The 22,704-nt window shown below is 39.7% G+C and overlaps 1 protein-coding gene across 1 annotated transcript in view; it reads right to left on the reverse strand.

Moving 5' to 3' along the window:
• Positions 1-22,704, reverse strand: part of NRG3 (neuregulin 3) — a 1,406,690-nt gene that overhangs the window by 834,857 nt on the left and 549,129 nt on the right. The window contains exon 2 of the mRNA XM_077259354.1: positions 11,936-12,065. Within this exon, the coding sequence (XP_077115469.1) occupies positions 11,936-12,065 (130 nt within the window). The remainder of the gene's footprint in view (positions 1-11,935; positions 12,066-22,704) is intronic.

Genomic DNA, 22,704 nt, shown 5'->3' on the forward strand with positions numbered 1-22,704 from the left:
GCAAATTTGCACTCATCAGCCCGGAAGCTGCACATGGGACGTACTTGGACGTTCCAACATGACAAAGATCCAAAACACATGGCCGAGTTGGCCTGTCATTGGCTACAGAAGAACAAAGTGAAGGTTCTGGAAAGGCCATCTCAGTCTCCTGACCTCAATATCATTGAGCCACTCTGAGAAGATCTCAAGGGTGCAGTTCATGCTAGACATAAATTTACAGAAACTGGAGTTTTTTTGCCAAATAGAGTGGGCAGCTTTACCATCTGAGAAAATTAAGAACCTCATCCAGAAGTATCGCAGAAAACTTCAAGCTGTCATTGATTGCTAGAGGGGCAATACACGTTATTAAGAAATGGGGTATGTGAACTGTTGATCAGGGTCATTTGGATGTTTTGGGTTGTCATGATTTAAAAAAAGAAAACACAGTAGTTTGACAATAAATGGCTTCACCCAACTACTAACCACAAGTGGAGAAAATGCTTTGGTGTTATCATTCATATTTTCTGAAAGGAGGTAAAGAAAGCAAAAATTCTGCTGGGGTATGTAAACTTTTGAGCACAACTGTATATTGAAGCAGAAGTTTGACTATGTAATGGCATATTTACAAATCCATCTGTTGAAAATCAGTGTATGTTGGAAATGTCTTATTCACATTTCATGTTCATAAACAAAAAATAATTAAGACAACACCTAATTTCCAGTTCACATAGTTCCAAAGAAATCAACCAAAGTAGAGATGAGCGGATCAGGCAAAATTAAAATTTGCCTGCTTTTGTGGATTTTCTATGGTCTGGGGTCTAAAGAGAGAAATAAAATGCAAAAATAAAATAATAACATGAAAAATAAAAAATACTTAAACTTACCTTACCGCTTATCTCTCTGGTCCCTCCGCTTCTCACCTTCTCTTTGTCACGTGTTCAGATAGCTGTTGCTCACACTGAAATGTGCACACAAGGTCATGGCACACACTGTGATGTAATGGCTGAATTACCTTTCTCATGCTTGCACAGAATCCTCCTGCATCTCATCCAAGCTGGAAGTTCTAGCCCAGTTTGAGAAGCCCAGTGATTTCAGCACAAAATCAGGGGATCTGAAGATGTCGCGAGGACTGAACTGCCATGGAGGGGCTGGAAAGGTGAGTGGTAAAGTAGGCATAAAGATTTTTTTTGTAATCTTTTGATGGCCTTTTATGGTTTACAAAAAATGGCAGTTAGAGGCCACTAAATTTACTGAATCTGCATGAAAACAAATTACAAAGAAAACCCTGTATTTTGTTGAATGCAAATTCTTGAAACATTTTAGAAGAATTTAATTCCACTCAAATTTGTTAACTCATCTCTAATTCAAAGGATTATTATCGTGGTCAAGGTTTAAAGAGGTGATATTTAATTTTAAAAAAAATCTGCATTTTTACCCCAAAAGTAGCCCCACTTTTTTCCATGGACTGTTTCTACTGGATAGTCCATCTTTTTGTAAGTAAATTGACCTAGTCTGCAGGAAAAGACAGAGTGTCACAGATTCTATTTTTTCTCATCTTGGATGACTTTTTATATAACAATAAGATGGAGGCATTTATAAGTTCTATAATGTCTGAACTCAAAACAGATTCAAGAATGTTAAAGAAAGCCAATTTGATAATAGGACAATAATTACAAACTTGAAGATAAAACATTTACCATAAAAAAAATTGTGTTGTGGTCTGGTAAATGAATGAGATGAGCTTTGTACACTACCTACATAGGTATGCTGCCTTTTTAATTTGTATTCCAGGCTCAGCATTACGTTTCTCATTTACAGATTGAATTGAACAATGGACACCTGTTGCAGTCACCAGGGAATATGTAAGAAAATAAAGTTGAATTGCATAAAGGCTCATCTAGCGTTTGACATCCATTACGGAACACGTGTTTTTCATGCTGTGTCCTCCCTTAGTGGCTGGAGGGGTTAATGCATTAATATGGATCTTTAGTCACCAGCTGTCAACATAAGACTACATAAACGAGCTAAATAACATTACTGGTCTGCCAAAGGGGACACATTGTAAACCATTTTTTTCATAAAGCCAAATAAAATGAAATTCGGGTTTGCTGTTGAATTTGCTGCTTAATGACATTGTATCAGTCTATTGCACAGTAATTCAGACAATTCTGTTAAACGCTTTTGCTGATAGAAACGTGAGACTGGATGCAATGAACCATCGCCTCTGATAAACTTGCAGGGCTAGCTGAAAGAGCACAACTTAACTTACCATTCATGGTTTCATATTACTCATCACTGCAACTTTAACGTTCTCAGTCAGGAGATGCTCCACAGAATACACAATGAGGTGCCCTGTGTTTCTGCGATCACTGTTTGATCATAGACATTGCTATGGGGAAGGTCATCAATGCAGACAGAAAAGAGTAAAGACAGTAGCAGAGCGGCCATAATAAGCAGTGCTGAAGAATCGTATGAAGAGATTCCTAGAGCCGCAGCCAGCATTCCCTTGTTACCTCGATGTGGACAATACAATACAGACATTGCAGAAGCTTTTTCTAAAAAATGTTGACTCCAATTATTAAGCAGTGATATCAGCTCTTACAAGCCATTAAGCTAATAATAGGCCACTCAAAGGCAAGGTATCAGCCGAGACTCCCAGAAAATAGCTAGTAAGCCATGTTCATGGAGCTTTTACGAGGCTTTTAAAAAGTACAATTTTTTTCAAGTGGAAACAGCTTCAGGAAATGTTCCATTTTAGGGGAGTTTTTGGAGGAGTTTTTATTTTCCTGAAGCATTTCCCAAAGCGGCATTGAAAAGGTTTTGAAGAGGGTTATTTTCTGTAGTGTTTTTTGCAACCTTTTGATTTGACAGCGCATAGTTTGGAGCAAATTTTATCAATGTCTGCTTCAAAGTAGAAGTATGCACTTTTTTCCCAAAAGGCATTTTTCAAAACCTCTTAAGAAAAAAATAATGCTCATGTGAACAATAAAGTGGATTTCACATTGAAATACGTAAATAGAGATTCCCCAAAATTTTTAAAGCATTTATGAGGAGGATTTAGCTTTAGGATTTGATTAGATGAGCATATTATTGTCAGTACACTATTCAAATGCACACTAGAATGCACACAGGCACTAGCTGACCGTTGGGCTGTAAGAACATGTGCTAGAGCAACTGAGTGACAAATGGACACGTGTGTTAAGACAATGGATTCTTGCACTGCTTTTTTCCATTTTTATGACTGTGCTATTTCCATTGGCATATAGCTTGTGTGTCTTTCTACAAAGCAGACTAGTGCATCGGGCTGAAAGCAGACAAATTTAGTGTGTTAAGGTCAACATTCATCTGAGCCTTATTTATGGAGGAAACTCAAATCAATTGTTTACATTTCTAAGTAGTAAAGCAGTAAAGTAACGCACAGGTCTTACAGAAAGCAATGGACTGCCCATACAATGCACAGATGAAGGGGTCCCCCAGAGCAAGTGAAATCCTTACACAAGAAAAAAATATACAAACTAATATTATGACTTTTTAAATAATAACCTGCTCAAAGACCAGCTGATTGTCACAAGTATGTTTAGTATTATTGACTGACCATTTTACAGTGCAGCTCCATGGCCTTCCTCATAAAATGGATCACTCATATTAATGGAGCATTTGTTGAGTAGATGTTCTTGTTGGACAACCCTTGTAATGTTGCTATGCCGATATTTTGACTTAACAGGTAAAGACACCTTTGGATGTCAATGCCACTGATCAGCTGTTATCAGGTCTGGCGATTGAATGTAAAGTGTGTACAGAGCTATAATGGCATGGTTCTGAACAAAGTGTAGTGGTCATTCCTGGGTATCACTTTTTAGCTCCTATGTATTTAAATAATGGCGGTGCTGTGTAGCTTATAACAGCCACTACTCAGTGTATGGAGCCATGGTGTTCCATCTCCGGTCGTTGCTTACATCCTGTCCCTGGCAGAGCTGAGAGCAGCTGATTGGTGGAGGTGTTGCATACGAGACCACTACCCATGTATTATTGAAGTTTTATTGTAAGGATAGGTCATCAATATCGCAGTCCTGGACAACCCCTTTTGAGTTGTATTCTCCTTGGTAAACTACTGAGTGAAATCATAAAACTTTCTTTCATAGCCACTGAACAATAATGGCTAAGTAAGTCTAAATCCCCAGAGAATGGCACTTTTTAGATTTTTGGTTCCTGAAAGTATCATGATGTGAGTTTCTTTTCATTGTAGTTCATTACAATATAGTCTTTTTTACAAGCTCTTTTGTGGAGTCCGAAATAAACCAACTTTCTGTTCTTTTTTGCGGGTATCATGCTGTTCCTTTTCTAAATGTATTGGACGCCAAAAGAATGAAGCATAAACAGAATGGACTCCAGGCGCCTAAATAACCTGTGAATGCTAATACTAAGAACATGCAGCGGATGAGTTATTTACATAGTTTTTATCCATTCTAATATTAACAAAAGAATGAAATGGTGAACAGGTTTCTGAAAAAATACACAAAGAAATATTGATTTTTTAAAATAATTATTACAGGTACAACTGTAGAGTTGGTGGATAGCAACCCTATATGCAGTTTAAATGTACTCCATTTTCTTTGGAAGATCGGGATGTACTCATGCACACGGGTAACATGTGCGCTCTTGGAGGGAGTACAGCTTCTTAGTACAAAGTTGTATAACCTCTGTGTTAGGCTGTACAGGTATAGAACTAGGGGGTAAGTAGATATATATAAACAAAAATTCTCCACTAAAACACAATTTTTTTATAGAGTTTCATTAACATCAAGCAGGTTGGGCAGCACAGTAGCTCAGCGGTTAGCACTGCAGCCTTGCAGCACTGGGATCTTGGGTTCAAATCCCACCAAGGACAACATCTGCAAGGAGTTTATATGTTTTCCCCATGTTTGTGTGGGTTTCCTCTGGGTTCTCCGGTTTCCCCCCACATTCCAAAGACATACTGATTAGTAATTCAGATTGTGAGCCCCATCAAGGACAGCGATGATAATGTGTGCAATCAATAACTCTCTCTACTAAACCTCACTTTTTACTCTCCCTAGCTGAAAAAAATGATATATCATGGCACCCCCTCAACATCAGCTCACCCCTTCAATGCCTTATTCTTCACCTAACTCTCACGAGAATTGAAAACTAAAGAATAAAAAGATTATTCTCCTACAGATGTTGCCAAGTTTACCTGAACACAGGTAACAGCATTAGGATATCACTAAATTTTACTATCCAATAGAAGAACAGGTGTGTCCAGCGAATGGTGAGGGTAAAAAATAACTTTTAATGAGCATTCAAAAAAAAATCTTCCATGCATATGTTATCCAGCATAATCCAATACTAACCAATAATAAGTAAACACTGGTTCTGAGCCTAAAGGTACCGTTACACTAAACGACTTACCAATGATCATGACCAGCGATACGAGCTGGCCGTGATCGTTGGTAAGTCGTTGTGTGGTCTCTGGGGAGCTGTCACACAGACAGCTCTCTCCAGCGACCAACGATCAGGGGAACGACTTCGGCATCGTTGAAACTGTCTTCAACGATGCCGAAGTCCCCCTGCAGCACCCGGGTAACCAGGGTAAACATCGGGTTACTAAGTGCAGGGCCGCGCTTAGTAACCCGATATTTACCCTGGTTACCATTGTAAAAGTAAAAAAACAAACAGTACATACTCACATTCTGATGTCTGTCACGTCCCCCGGCGTCCACAGGGCTACACGCTGCAGCTCAGAGCTTCCTGCACTGAATGTGTCAGCGCCGGCAGTAAAGCAGAGCACAGCGGTGACGTCACCGCTGTGCTCTGCTTTACTGCCGGCGCTGACACAGTCAGTGCAGAAAGCTCTGAGCAGCAGCGCATAACCCTGTGGACGCCGGGGGACATGACAGACATCAGAATGTGAGTATGTACTGGTTTTTTTTTACTTTTACAATGGTAACCAGGGTAAATATCGGGTTACTAAGCGCGGCCCTGCACTTAGTAACCCGATATTTACCCTGGTTACAAGTGAACACATCGCTGGATCGGCGTCACACACGCTCCGACCAGCGATATCACAGCGGGATCCAGATCGCTGCTGCGTGTCAAACACAACGAGATCGCTATCCAGGACACTGCAACGTCACGGATCGTCATCGTTCTCGCTGCAAAGTCGCTTAGTGTGAAGGTACCTTAAAGCATTTCCATCTGGTGTTTGATGATGACTAAGACCACCAGGTCGAAACGCGTAGATCATCGTTAGGCTCAGAGCCAGTGTGCGCTTAGTATTAGATTGTGCTGGATACCATATACATGGAAGATTTTTTATTGAATGTTCATTAAAAGCTATTTTTTACCCTCACCATTCACTGGACATACCTGATCATCTATTGGATTTGTTGTGGCTGCTTCATCGTAGTCCGTGTAGGGTGCTTGTCAATTACACAGGAGTTCAAGATAAAAGACATGGTGAGCTGTATTTTGTCTTGTAAATTTTACTATCAGTTTGATGGGACAATTATTATTATTTATTATTATTATTTATTTATATAGCACCATTAATTCCATGGTGCTGTACATGAGAAAGGGGTTACACACAGAGTTATAGATATCATTTACAGTAAACAGGTTTACAGTGACATACTGGTACAGAGTGGAGAGGACCCTGTCCTTGCGGACTTACATTCTATGGGACAATGATCCACCTGATATATTGTATGGAAGACCTATACATTATCTATTAATGTGAGAGAGGAGTACATCTCTCCGTATGTGGGAGGAATGCTCTATACTATTGGGATGCTGTTTTATATGTATTTTTACCTACATGTCGATTATCGTCGATTTACTTTGAATAATATGGTTATTTAGACTCATATCTATCTGACTTTTCATATCCATCATCTGAATATAACTACAGATTGTGTACTGCTTCACAATTATAAGTAGAAACAAGATAGCATACTGCATGAGATAATAAAATGGTATCATTATCTGCGGACTATACAACTGACTATACAATGACTGTACTTTGCCTCTTGTCTTGGATCCACACAAGTTTTGTTAAGAAGTTTAGATTATTACCGTACATCATACATATGATTCATTTTTAATGTTCTAGAGTGTATTGCTTTGGACCACCAAATTGTCTCATGATTGGATGTGAGTGTTATACAGCGTTTTATCAGCTCCATTTTACATTGAAGATACAGACAAAGCATCTTTTTTCCTTCCTTACATCCAGGGAAATTCATCACTTCCCTTCGGCATTCACATTAGATGTGGTGCTCATGCTAAGGAAAGCCATAAGTGTTCTTACAACTGAGCAGGTCACACAGTGCATGATGATAGGCTCCGCTGCTGCCCATTTCTTAAGTCCCTTGATTACCTTCCATATTGTAAGCAAATGAGTTATAACAGCACAGTAGGATTTACACATCTAGGATGCTATTATGTAAAAAAATGTAATACTTTGTTTTTTTCTGCTGTGGTAGTCACTGTTATTGAGAGGTGAATAATACGATTTTCCAAGGGTGAGCTTACATTGAGGGGGACTCTGTTGCCAACATTCGTGGCTAAGAAGAGTTATAGGTAGGATTTAATAGAAAGAGTTATTAGCTTGACCCTATATGTGACCTGTCCCACTTTGTTATATAAAACCATGATATGGTCACTGACCCAATTTTAGGTGATTTTAATTGGTCAATCCTTTCTGCCCTAATAATGGGGCTTATATTAATTCTGTTCACCATTGCTCTAACACAGAAAATAAATTGGTTATTGGTTCCAGTGTTTTTTTATTTATTTTAATTTATTCTGAATAAAGCATCATGTTTTAATGGGGTAAATAGTTAGTTTTAGCTGGCTATACAGATACTGTCTTTGAAATGTGCCCCTTAACATGTAGACTTTGACTATGATGATAACCTTACCTGTGTGCTTGATTACCACTCTGTTTCTGCTATATAGCCACCCTTGACTTTTTTGAGACTCTGCTTAAACCAAGGCAACTATTAGCAAAGCAATTTTACTAGTTTCGCCATGCTTATAATATATGAATATTGTTTTTCTCTCATACCTTCTTTTACAAAATAATGTTAAATACCACATTCTCTCACCTCATACCCCTCAGGCAAGGCAGAGATAACTATTCCTATGTTTGCAGTTCTTTACAAACCCCCATTTTGACACTGTTTGTTTCTTATTTAATTTCCCTTAACACATTCCTTTTTTAACAGTTTTTGAGAATGTCTAAATACTTTGTGTACAGTGGTACAATAGTGATTTATTGTCTCACATATGGTTATCTACCATTATCTTAGGCTGTGTACTCCAACTCCAGTCCATAAGAGGCACCAACCGGTCATATTTTCAGGATTTCCTTATTATTGAAATGATTATGGAATTTTTGCCTGTGCAGATACTGCATTTATCTCTTGGACAATACTAAGGAAATCCTTAAAACTTGACATGTTGGTGACTCTTGATGGTTGGAGTTGGGGACCATTGATCTAAGGTGTGTGTCTTGTATTCCTATGATACAACCCTGTATTATCTCTATATGTCATGTATTATATACACTCCACAACTTGTAACACCAAAAGGGAAAGATTGTAGAAATATAAGTTATAGGATGGACAGACATTTTAATAATATGAAAATGATGAAAAAATTTAAACAAATTTTTCAAATCATCTCAATTTATTTAGTATGGAGTATGAGCAAAAAATACATACATTTCTGCACAAACAGCCTTGGCTGCTATCACTGAGAAATTATTACTGATTGTCTCTAGAATGTTCTGGCATGATGAATGCACTTGAGAAAATCTTCAAAATCCGCTGCTGACCTTTGCAATTGACGATCAATGACATCGTAGATATGCTTGACTGAAGAGAAATCTAGATCTGCTGCAGGTTACGGTAGAATGTTTAAGCCACTCAGGCTGCTCAGAATTGCAGCGTCTCCAGAATTGTCCAATATGTCTCCCATCAAGCTCATCTGGGACATCATTGATGAACACTTTCAAAGGGAGCTGCCAGCAGCAGATATTGATAATTTGCTCAAGTCCATTTTGGCGGCATATTATTATTCAGACAACCATTGATAACTTCATTGTTAACTGCCAAGGCTAAAAGTACGGGGATGTTTGCACATTACGCGCATACTTGATACTCAATAAGTTGAGATGTTTTGAAAAATAAAGCTTCCAATTTTCTATCATTTTCATATAATTAACATATTATTTATCCATCCAGTGATTTCCATAATTCCATCACATTTACTTCTTGTTGGTGCTATTCCAGTGTTGAGGAACATAATTAGTTTGCTGCTTTTTATACAAAAATTACTAGTGATAATTACCTTGCTGATCATAGAACTTTTTGGTCCATGAGCAGATTTATGGCCAATTATTTTGTGCATCAATAAAATTTCTATGATATTGCACGTCATTTGATATATTCAGTATTTCAAGTAGCTGTATGTTTTTTTAAGCATGCACAAACATTAATATTTTCAAATGACTAATCCATTTCCTTTATTATAATTTAGATCATATTGCTCAGGCAGCTCTCAGGTCATAAAAGACATCAGAAACAACTAAGCATATATCACAAAGGACCAACCTTTCCAACATAGACAAATACGCACTGACTGGATAAAAGCCTTGAGTGCCCGCGGCTTGGAATTATGATAGGCTTTGAAGGTTTCAGGACCGAGAGGAAATGATGAGAAACTGACCACAAGGGAAGGAGTGAATGCTACGAAAGTACATTTTTTTTTTTTTACTAGTTACCTTCTAACTACACATTCATATCAAGAAAAGCTATTTCTATACCGAATGCAAGATTGTCTTTTAAAGCAGGAGTTGTATAGCCAAAAGTAGCTTGATCTGTAGCCTGGAGGACAATTTAAACCCCTGCCAATGAAGCTCACAGTGAAAATCATGAACTAGAGGAAGACATTGCATATTGATTAATGCCATAGCTGATATGTAACAATGCTTTCAATTTCTTGTGATTTAATACACATTACGTGTTTTATGCTATTTTGAAAGAAAATGCAAATGTTGTGGGCATAGCCTGACTAGACAACACTGTCTGAAGGGGGAAGATGTGGAAAGAGCGGAGATGTATCCATCACTTATTGCCAATTGTGTGCTCCCAGCTGAGCTGAGTCCATCGCTTATTGAGAGGTTTTACTTATATTTTTGTCTATCACTGTGATGGAAAAAGGCCCTTCACCAATGTATCCTGGCAAGCTAAAAAGTGAGTAGTAAAAAGTTGTGTAAATCAAGGCCAGTGTGGAAACAATTCTGGATTTCTGTAAAAGCAATAGAACTGGAATAAATGAAAAATGGGTGAAATGCTTCAAAAATACACTCAAGATGAGAACTTTGTTTATAGAAATTGTGAATTTACTAATAATAGTTTTAATTAAGAGGAAAATAATATCAGAAAATGAATTAAAATCATGTTTTTATTAAATTTTTACAAATGTTACTTTTCTAATGTTATTACTATGTAAAATCCTTGACTTCAGCCAGTTTTCACACTAGATTAGTTACAACAGGCTGATGTATCTGTAGCTCTACATAAGGCAGTGAGCTATGTGGACAGATAAAGTTCTGTATGTGTCTTTGACCACTGGGAGATGGGACTTTATTATTTCCTGGAAACAGTGTAAAGGTCCCCAAGACATTAGATTAATTAAGTTGGTACAAGCCGACTATCTAATGTTTATGGGCTCTACCATCCCACCCCTGACAGGCAGACAAAAATCCGGTGGTTTGAATTGAAACATCAATAATGTTGTTCTCCCCGGAGATACACTATTACAGAGATGTCAGGCAGTGGCTTACTCCTCTCTCTATTGCAAGCACAAATCCTTCGCCAAACTAAACATGCATGCATATAGGGGAGCAAGAAGTCATGGATGTCTGCTAACAGCTATTCACAGGTATATCGGAATTTTTCGTCCAAGGACATTTTTTTCTAAAATGACTTCAATCATTTGTTTCAGCAAACATTTGTTTCAGTGACCAAACTAACACATACTTCAAACTACGATGCTATTGCAGTGTGTCTATATCATTTGCATAGGGAATAAATAATATACATTGTAAGATTAGCAAATAGCATACGTGCCCTGGTGTGATTATATACGGTGTAGCCTGCCATCTATTAAGATGCCATCTGTAAGGTTCCATGCAGACATCTGTGCTTTACGTGAGTCTTTTATACATGGTTTTCATTGATAAAACATGTACCCATTATAGTCCAGGGGCATGTTCACATGTTTGTGTTTTTTTGTGGACCGCGCATCCATGCAAAAATCATGTAATTATGGGATTTTACCAGCATCACAGATGAAAAATACCAAAATAAGTCTATGGGTCTGTGAAAATCAAGTACAGCACATGGATAACACCAGTATACAGTCCATGTGCCTTCCATGAGTAACATTGTAATGTATAGGAGAAATTTGATCATTTATTTATTCATAAATAAGTGAAAATCACTAATGAAACACAGATAAAAAATACTGTCAGTGACCAAACACTGAAGAAACCCAGACAGGTTTTTTTGTGTATGTGAATGATCCCTTAGGCACACGCCATAAAAAAAAAAAACTTTTACTAAACAAGGGTGTAAGAAATATAAAGAAAATCCTATTGCTTTTAAAATAAAAAAATTATGGCTACAGCATTTTAGAAGAAAACCAAATACATACTTGAGTTTAATGAATTCATTAAACTAAAATTAAACTTATGAGAATTTCTTGTTAATTAACAAAAGTGTAACTGAGAATGCAGAGTAAAGATATAGGATTTAAAAAGAGCACTAATTTTGGGATAAACGTTATCTTAACCAGCTTAATTATATGTATTATATCTAAGAGATTTTCCTAAAGAAAAAAAAAATTGGGAAAGGGCCCATCAGTGACTTACCGACAATGTTTATGTGATGCTGTCAGTGTTTCTATTACAAAGCATTCCCCATCATTTAAGCAGTATGCAAGATCTTTATCTTTGCAGGGTTTGAAGTGCTCGGACCTTTCTGTGATGTAGGTGGTAGTATCTGCAAGAAAAAAAGAACACATAAATTGTAGAAAAAATAATTCTTGATAAAAACAGCAATATTTTCTGTTTATAACTATAAACTCCTTTCACATTCATGTCCACAAATGGCTGGCAGATTCTTAGCTTGAAATAGAAGGACACATTCTTATATACAACCAAGACTAGATGCAACTTTCTGCAAGTCCAGTGCACAGGTCGCAAGGATGCGAAAGCAAATAGTATTGTTAGCAAGAGTAAGGATGTTGAAATCATTTTGTTCTATATTGTATCACAATATACAGTGAAAAAAACAAATATATAAATATTTATAGTTTAATACCCTTAAGACAATTATTTCCGAACCAATTGTTAAAGCCCCAATGGACAAAATCAAGCAAAAGTCTTATTGAAATGTAAACGTAGAACAGTGTAATAAGAGCTTGCGTTGTAAGACACCTTCCTGCTCAAGGACACAGATCTGAGGCTCTTATCAATGGAGAACAAGTACCACACTCCTGTACATTAAGAATAGCTTTAGATGTAAGTCAGTTTAGTTTAGACTTAAAAGAATATTTTGTTTTTGTTTCTTCCATTCCTCAAGGAAATTTAATAACTGTCATCCTTCCTGTCAACATATCATGTACCTAGCCAACCAGCATTGCCTGGACAATGTCATAGAACATCTTGAAGATTGAAATTCAACACTCTGTTATCAATTTATTGACATGCATTTCCAGGAAAAATAGCAGATGAGTGTCAAAAAACAGTTCAAGGAAATTATGTTCTTTTGGGGGTTTGTTAGTATTTACTAAACAGGTATACCTAAGAAATCCTCATAAGTAACAATTATTCATAAATGTTTCAGCATTATCTAAAAGCCCCCATGTTTCCTCATGATCACTTTAAGGTCATGTGTAAACTGTTGTATAGAGTTGAGCGAATATGTTCGGAAATGATCGCTGAATCTGAATTTGCCATAATCGTGCCGTATTGGTACCCTATTTGTGCCGAATTTATGTTTGACGATCAGTTCCGAACATATTCGTTCATTTCAACTACCATTGACGTTCGGCTGTGTTCGGCGAATACTGCAAATTCAATATTCGTCACCGATCGTAATCCAAACCTAATTTCGAAGAATTTGCTCAACTCTACTGTTGTGTTACAGCATTGTACAGTGCAATAATCAAACACCTTTAGATTTCTATTGAGGTGTGGCACTGCGTCTAGGAGAAAATAGTTTGGTAATTCAGAGGCACTAATAAAAGTACATATAAGTTGCCTGCAGCTCTGGAGTACACAGCTTTTCTATATGTATAAAGTCTATGGTAGATCTTCAAGTGGTTTAATTATCTTTAATCTTATCATCGGTGGGGGACCAACCTCTGGGACCTTCGGAGGACTGTTTTTCCCTGTTTATATACCAGCCATTGGCTGTGCAGGAAACTGTCGTATTTGATTGAATGGCATGAATAGTTTCTTATCCAACCAGGCGGCAGTGGGGCTGTTGTGCAGAAAAAATTGAGATTAGGAATCAGCTCCAAACTGGCACTGCATCCTCTTCATTCTCTAGACTGATGAAGGTCATAAAATATGGACCTACACCCATCACTTTAATTTGATGGCAATACCCTTTTATCACCTACACTTAGTTTAGGCAGACAACATGAAATGGCAATCAGTGCAAAAAAAAATCATAATTTGTAATTTCTAGTTACAAGAAATAAAATTGTTCTTATGTAATAACTATCACTCAGCAACATGTCATAAAATTAATGTGAGGATTCTTTCAGTTCTTGGCAAATTGTTTCAGAAAATGGCATTTAAAGTGAAAAACAGCTCAGTTAATTAAGAGAATCCTCTGCTCCTACCACACTCCAAAAAGCTGCAGCCATAAATCACAGATAAAAAGGTAAACACAGCATTCTTCAATTTTAGCATCCACTGCAGAACAATTATTGAATTCTGCTTTATCCAATTAGCTCTTTGTAGCTGATTCTCTTTTTTTATGTCAGTTGCAGGTCGCAAGGAGATAATAATGAAAGAAGTCATAGTAGCTCCTTGCTAGAACTTAATTTGTCTTATTACTACACAGTACATCTTTTCTTTGCTGACCTGGTAAGATTTCTAAATGGAGATCATGAAACAAATGTAAGATGTGCACTTAATGGTACAAATAAGTAGTTAGTGGCCAACATGAGCCATAAAGATATGGAAAGAATAATGTGGTCAGAACCATGGCTTTAAATCAATGACTAATCAGATCAAAAGTCAAAATCTTGCAATAGCCATTATACGATCTTAGGCTTAAAAATGGTTCCAAAACGATCAGGTTTACACAATCACCCACTAAAATAGATGTTTGTCAAATAGACATATCTGTTCTGTAAAGGTTTGAAAGATGGTAGGCTTGCAGACGGATCATCACTTCTCAGTTGATGAAGCCATGTTTTGGCATTTGTATTTCATCTTGAGCATTCACTGGGGTTCAAACAAATAGCCAATCATGTAGCAGATGGTCTGGCCTTCCAGAGAAGAAGCTGCTCATACAGATTCATTTTTATGTCTGGTCGAAAGAAGAAGGTTTTGCACAAACAATTCCCCTGTTTAATATCCTTATGTCTTAAGAGGACATTATGGAGAAAGTTTGACTTCAAAAAACACCCATTTTAAATATCTTCAGAAAAATATTAGCCAAATGCTGATAGTGATGTGCTACTAACAGGCACATATTCTTTTACTAAATGATCAAGTTTATAAATTTCAAAAGGTTCAGGGAAATATGTGGCCAGCAGATACTTCATGCAATGCTCTAAGTCAATCCCTTTAAGAAGGGTATGTGCACACGTCTGGATTTCTTGCAGAAATTTCCTGAAGAAAACCGGAAATTTTCTGCAAGAAATCCGCATTTTTTTTTTTTGCGGTTTTTTTCCCGTTTTTTTCGTGTTTTTTTTAGCATTCTGCAAGCGTAATTAGCTTGCAGAATGCTAAAGTTTTCCAAGCGATCTGTAGCATCGCTTGGAAAACTGACTGACAAGTTGGTCACACTTGTCAAACATACTGTTTGACAAGTGTGACCAACTTGTTACTATAGATGCTGCTTATGCAGCATCTATAGTAAAAGATAGAATGTTTAAAAATAATAAAAAAAATAAAAAAATGGTTATACTCACCTAGACGATCTCCTTAGCGGCGTCCGTTCCTATAGATGCCGGTGTGGTTCAGGACCTGTGATGACGTCGCGGCTTGTGATTGGTCGCGTGAGTCACATGAGCAGTCACGCGACCAATCACAAGACAGTGACGTCATCACAGGTCCTGAACCACACCATCTATAGGAACCGAAGAGAGAGCATGCACCGGAGAGGCGGGAACACTTCGGGGTCCATCAAAGGTGAGTATAGGACTATTTTTTATTTTAATTCTTTTTTTTTGACCAATTATATGGTGTGTGAACATGTAAACCCTTTAAAATACTTTTTATTAGATATCTTTAAAATACAAATATCCCAGTGACAAAAAACAGGATCAAAAAAGGATCATACGAATGATCCAAAAAAATGTGCACCACTCCTAATGCTCTCCCTGCGCTCGACTGCTCTCCCTACCTAGCAGTGGAGGTTGGCACCCTGATAGAATAATTTTGGCGCCCCCACTCAACGGCGGCTGTCCACTGCTACCCCTATTATCTTTCTGGATAGCTATAGGTGGGAAAACAATGAGCTTTCAAAAGAGATGAAATAAAGCGCACGAGAAAAACACAAAAATATAAAAATAGGTGCACATAAACAAACCCCAATTGCTGTCTAATTAGGAACTAATTCACACCAGACAGTGATAGCATGGGGAATGGCAATATATCAATATCCAAGAAAAATGGTTCACAAAAAAAATTAATTAAACCAGAACTAGGACCACATTAGCCTCTTACGGCCACACATGTATTCTGCCCAATGGCATACTCAATAACCTCTTTTTGCACTCAGGCATATAATGAAGGGCCACAGAGTGAACAATCAGAAAAAAAAGACTAATGATACATAGTCTGGTAATGCATGCGAAGCTATTGTGGGTAGCCAACAGGGGATCATAGCCCCAATTGAGTAATACTTAGCTTCCCAGGCTTCACAGCAGTCGTAATAGTCGCCTCGACGCGTTTCCCCGAACTACGGTTCATCAGGAGGCAGTTCAATGTAGGAACCATTAAGACAGAGATGCAGGTGCCATGATGTGAAGCAGACCTGAAGATCCAGGGGAAGGGGAGGTGTCTTTATACCAAAGGAATCACTTTTACTGGTCGGTAAATCCCAGCCAATATGGTATCCACCCCCTGTCTCCGGAAAAACACTGAGTGTCCTAATGAATTAGTCAAACATATGGACTTAATTAATGTAGTAGTGTCTACAAACATCTGTGGGTCCCTCCCCCACAGGCAAGACAGATCATTAATAAACAAATACATAGCTTACCCGCGATATAGATCAAGTGACCTCCTCCTATCCACGCTAGCATAGCGCCAAAGGACGGCGCCATCTTAGTATCCCAGAGTGCACACGCGCCAAACCGGCGAACTCACGCATGCGCATAGCGCTTATGGAACAAAATGTTTAACCATACAGTGCGCACGCGCCAGACCGGCAAACTCGCGCACGCGCATAGCGCCAAACGAACGGGATGTTTAAAGATGCAGCGCGCCTGACCGGATTCACCAGTCTTAATCTAGAATGCGCACGCATGCTTCGTTCTGGCCCACAGTGCGCGTGCGCGAGTTTGCCGGTCTGGCGCATGCGCACTGTATGGTTAAACATTTTTGTTCCATAAGCGCTATGCGCATGCGCGAGTTCGCCGGTTTGGCGCGTGCGCACTCTGGGATACTAAGATGGCGCCGTCCTTTGGCGCTATGCTAGCGTGGATAGGAGGAGGTCACTTGATCTATATCGCGGGTAAGCTATGTATTTGTTTATTAATGATCTGTCTTGCCTGTGGGGGAGGGACCCACAGACGTTTGTAGACACTACTACATTAATTAAGTCCATATGTTTGACTAATTCATTAGGACACTCAGTGTTTTTCCGGAGACAGGGGGTGGATACCATATTGGCTGGGATTTACCGACCAGTAAAAGTGATTCCTTTGGTATAAAGACACCTCCCCTTCCCCTGGATCTTCAGGTCTGCTTCACATCATGGCACCTGCATCTCTGTCTTAATGGTTCCTACATTGAACTGCCTCCTGATGAACCGTAGTTCGGGGAAACGCGTCGAGGCGACTATTACGACTGCTGTGAAGCCTGGGAAGCTAAGTATTACTCAATTGGGGCTATGATTCCCTGTTGGCTACCCACAATAGCTTCGCATGCATTACCAGACTATGTATCATTAGTCTTTTTTTTCTGATTGTTCACTCTGTGGCCCTTCATTATATGCCTGAGTGCAAAAAGAGGTTATTGAGTATGCCATTGGGCAGAATACATGTGTGGCCGTAAGAGGCTAATGTGGTCCTAGTTCTGGTTTAATTAATTTTTTTTGTGAACCATTTTTCTTGGATATTGATATATTGCCATTCCCCATGCTATCACTGTCTGGTGTGAATTAGTTCCTAATTAGACAGCAATTGGGGTTTGTTTATGTGCACCTATTTTTATATTTTTGTGTTTTTCTCGTGCGCTTTATTTCATCTCTTTTGAAAGCTCATTGTTTTCCCACCTATAGCTATCCAGAAAGATAATAGGGGTAGCAGTGGACAGCCTCCGTTGAGTGGGGGCGCCAAAATTATTCTATCAGGGTGCCAACCTCCACTGCTAGGTAGGGAGAGCAGTCGAGCGCAGGGAGAGCATTAGGAGTGGTGCACATTTTTTTGGATCATTCGTTTGATCCTTTTTTGATCCTGTTTTTTGTCACTGGGATATTTGTATTTTAAAGATATCTAATAAAAAGTATTTTAAAGGGTTTACATGTTCACACAGTTTAAAATTATCCCCTAATTCTAAGAGATTGTTAATAACTTCATAATTTTGAGTTTAATTGCTATGGCAGGTTTCCTCTCAGGTCCCATTAATACTGATATATGGGCGCAGGATGCAAGTTTAGTTTTTTCCACCAGTGGTGCCTCCCTCCAAAATACTGAGAACCCTTCTCTGCAAAACCAATTCAAAGACATATATCTGTGTTATAAAGACAATATAAAATCCTGGTGGGAGATCAAAGGGCTTGAGAACTATATCAAAAATAAAATAGTACCTAAAGGATTACGTATTGCTATCAGGCCCTCTCCTCGTACAACAAGCCCTGCTGTGTTGGCGGCTTGGACTAAAGAGTCTATTGAGTCTTCTGTACGTTTCATGCAAATACTATTGGCAGAGGAAAAATCACTATTTGAGGAGTCCAGTAAGAAGTTGAACCTACTGATAGAACAGTGTTGTGATTTTGCTTTTTGCTCCCTCTAGTGGTCATTAGTGATTTGACTCTGGAGCGTCTGTCTTTTTCTATATCCTCACCTGGGCCGTTAGTTCAGGGGCGTTGCTATATAAGCTCCCTGGACCTTCAGTTCAATGCCTGGCATCGTTGAAATCAGAGCTAATCTGTTGTGCTCTTGTCCTCTGATCCTGGTTCCTGTTTTTCAAGCTAAGTCTGCTTCTTTGCTTTTTGCTTTTGTTTTGTTTGGTATTTTTGTCCAGCTTGTTCCTATCTGTATCCTGACCTTTGCTGGAAGCTCTAGGGGGCTGGTGTTCTCCCCCCGGACCGTTAGACGGTTCGGGGGTTCTTGAATCTCCAGCGTGGATTTTTATAGGGTTTTTGTTGACCAGATAAGTTATCTTGCTATATTCTGCTATTAGTAAGCTGGCCTCTCTTTGCTGAACCTGGTTCATTTCTGTGTTTGTCATTTCCTCTTACCTCACCGTTATTATTTGTCGGGGGCTTGTATCTTGCTTTGGGGTCCCTTTCTCTGGAGGCAAGAGAGGTCTTTGTTTTCTTCTCCTAGGGGTAGTTAGATTCTCCGGCTGGCGCGAGTCATCTAGCGATCACCGTAGGCATGATCCCCGGCTACTTCTAGTGTTGGCGTTAGGAGTAGCTATTTGGTCAACCCAGTTACCACAGCCCTATGAGCTGGATTTTTGTATCTTGCATACTTACACGTTCCTCTGAGACCCTGTCCACTGGGGTCATAACAGTATGCCAGGCCAGTATTAAATGTTTAATGCATTGCAGAAGTGGGATTATAAGAAAGAAAATTTTGAGGTTTTTTTTCCCTCTCTCATTTTTTTTTTTTTTTTTTTCTTTTCCCCTTTACCTCAGAGTGGCTTAAGCTTGCTGCAGACATGAATGTCCAGACCTTGATTACAAGTGTGGACCAGCTTGCCGCTCGTGTGCAGGGTATACAAGATTATGTTACCAGAAATCCTAGGTCTGAACCCAAGATTCCGATTCCTGAACTGTTTTCAGGAGACCGATTTAAGTTTAGGAATTTCAGGAATAATTGTAAATTATTTTTGTCCCTGAAACCTTGTTCGTCTGGAGACTCTGCTCAACAAGTAAAAATTGTTATTTCATTCTTACGGGGTGACCCTCAGGATTGGGCTTTTTCGTTGGCGCCAGGAGATCCGGCATTGGCTGATATTGATGCGTTTTTTCTGGCGCTCGGTTTACTTTATGAGGAACCCAATCTTGAGATTCAGGCAGAGAAAGCCTTGCTGGCTATGTCTCAGGGCCAGGACGAGGCTGAGGTGTATTGCCAAAAATTTCGGAAATGGTCCGTGCTGACACATTGGAACGAGTGTGCACTGGCCGCTAATTTTAGAAATGGCCTTTCTGAGGCCATTAAGAATGTTATGGTGGGTTTTCCCATTCCCACAGGTCTGAATGATACCATGTCCCTGGCTATTCAAATTGACCGGCGGTTGCGGGAGCGCAAAACCGCAAATTCCCTCATGTTGTTGTCTGAACAGACACCTGATGTGATGCAATGTGATAGAAAAACCGCAAATTCCCTCATGATGTTGTCTGAACGGACACCTGATTTGATGCAATGTGATAGAATCCTGACTAGAAATGAGAGGAAAATTCATAGACGCCGGAATGGCTTGTGCTACTACTGTGGTGATTCTACACATGTTATCTCAGCATGCTCTAAACGTATATCTAAGGTTGTTAGTCCTGTCACCGTTGGTAATTTGAATCCTAAGTTTATTCTGTCTGTAACTTTGATTTGCTCACTGTCATCTTATCCTGTCATGGCGTTTGTAGATTCAGGTGCTGCCCTGAGTCTTATGGATCTCTCATTTGCTAAGCGCTGTGGTTTTATTCTTGAACCATTAGAAAATCCTATCCCTCTTAGGGGTATTGATGCTACGCCATTGGCAGAAAATAAGCCGCAGTATTGGACACAGGTTACCATGTGCATGACTCCTGAACACCGCGAGGTGATACGTTTTCTCGTTCTACATAAAATGCATGATTTGGTTGTTTTGGGGCTGCCATGGTTACAGACCCATAATCCAGTCCTTGACTGGAAGGCTATGTCAGTGTCTAGTTGGGGCTGTCGTGGTATTCATGAGGATTCCCTGCCTGTGTCTATTGCTTCTTCTACGCCTTCGGAAGTTCCGGAGTACTTGTCTGATTATCAGGATGTCTTTAGCGAGTCCAGGTCCAGTGCATTGCCTCCTCATAGGGAATGTGACTGTGCAATAGATTTGATTCCAGGCAGTAAATTTCCTAAGGGAAGACTGTTTAATCTGTCGATACCTGAACATACCGCTATGCGTTCATATATCAAGGAGTCTCTGGAGAAAGGACACATCCGTCCGTCTTCTTCCCCTCTTGGTGCGGGATTCTTTTTTGTGGCTAAAAAGGACGGATCTTTGAGGCCTTGTATTGACTATCGGCTTTTAAATAAGATCACTGTCAAATTTCAGTATCCTTTGCCGCTGTTGTCTGACTTGTTTGCCCGGATTAAAGGTGCCAAGTGGTTTACCAAGATAGACCTTCGTGGTGCGTACAACCTTGTGCGCATTAAGCAAGGGGATGAATGGAAAACCGCATTCAATACGCCCAAAGGTCATTTTGAGTACTTGGTGATGCCTTTTGGGCTCTCTAATGCCCCTTCAGTTTTTCAGTCCTTTATGCATGACATTTTCCGGAACTACCTGGATAAATTTCTGATCGTTTATCTGGATGATATTCTGGTTTTTTCTGATAATTGGGACTCGCATGTGGAGCAGGTCAGGATGGTCTTTAAAATTTTGCGTGAAAATTCTTTGTTTGTCAAGGGCTCAAAGTGTCTTTTTGGTGTACAGAAGGTTCCCTTTTTGGGGTTCATTTTTTCCCCTTCTGCTGTGGAGATGGACCCAGTCAAGGTCCGAGCTATTCTTGATTGGACTCAGCCCTCGTCAGTTAAGAGTCTTCAGAAGTTCTTGGGTTTCGCTAACTTCTACCGTCGTTTTATCGCTAACTTTTCTAGCATTGTGAAACCTGTGACGGATATGACCAAGAAGGGCTCCGATGTGGTTAATTGGGCTCCTGCTGCCGTGGAGGCTTTCCAGGAGTTGAAACGTCGGTTTACTTCGGCGCCTGTTTTGTGCCAGCCTGATGTCTCGCTTCCCTTTCAAGTTGAGGTGGATGCTTCAGAGATTGGAGCAGGGGCCGTTTTGTCACAGAGAGGCCCTGGTTGCTCTGTTATGAGACCTTGCGCCTTTTTCTCTAGGAAGTTTTCGCCTGCGGAGCGAAATTATGATGTGGGCAATCGGGAGTTGTTGGCCATGAAATGGGCATTTGAGGAGTGGCGTCATTGGCTCGAGGGTGCTAAGCATCGTGTGGTGGTCTTGGCTGATCACAAAAATCTGATGTATCTCGAGTCTGCTAAACGCCTGAATCCTAGACAGGCCCGCTGGTCATTGTTTTTCTCCCGTTTTGACTTTGTTGTCTCGTATTTACCAGGTTCAAAGAATGTGAAGGCCGATGCTCTTTCCAGGAGCTTTGTGCCTGATGCTCCTGGAGTCGCTGAACCTGTTGGTATTCTTAAGGATGGTATTATCTTGTCAGCTATTTCTCCAGATCTGCGACGTGTGTTGCAGAGATTTCAGGCTGATAGGCCTGATTCTTGTCCACCTGACAGACTGTTTGTGCCTGATAAGTGGACCAGCAGAGTCATTTCCGAGGTTCATTCCTCGGTGTTGGCAGGTCACCCAGGAATTTTTGGCACCAGAGATCTGGTGGCCAGATCCTTTTGGTGGCCTTCCTTGTCTAGGGATGTGCGGTCATTTGTACAGTCCTGTGGGACTTGTGCTCGAGCTAAGCCTTGCTGTTCTCGTGCCAGCGGGTTGCTCTTGCCCTTGCCTGTCCCTAAGAGACCTTGGACACATATCTCCATGGATTTCATTTCTGATCATCCGGTGTCTCAGGGCATGTCTGTTATCTGGGTGATATGTGATCGCTTCTCCAAGATGGTCCATTTGGTTCCTTTGCCTAAGCTGCCTTCCTCTTCCGATCTGGTTCCTGTGTTTTTCCAGAACGTGGTTCGTTTGCACGGCATCCCTGAGAATATTGTGTCAGACAGAGGATCCCAGTTCGTTTCCAGATTCTGGCGATCCTTTTGTAGTAGGATGGGCATTGACTTGTCGTTTTCGTCTGCTTTCCATCCTCAGACTAATGGACAGACGGAGCG

Source organism: Ranitomeya variabilis, chromosome 4, assembly GCF_051348905.1.
Source record: "Ranitomeya variabilis isolate aRanVar5 chromosome 4, aRanVar5.hap1, whole genome shotgun sequence".
NCBI classification, from domain to species: Eukaryota; Metazoa; Chordata; class Amphibia; order Anura; family Dendrobatidae; genus Ranitomeya; species Ranitomeya variabilis.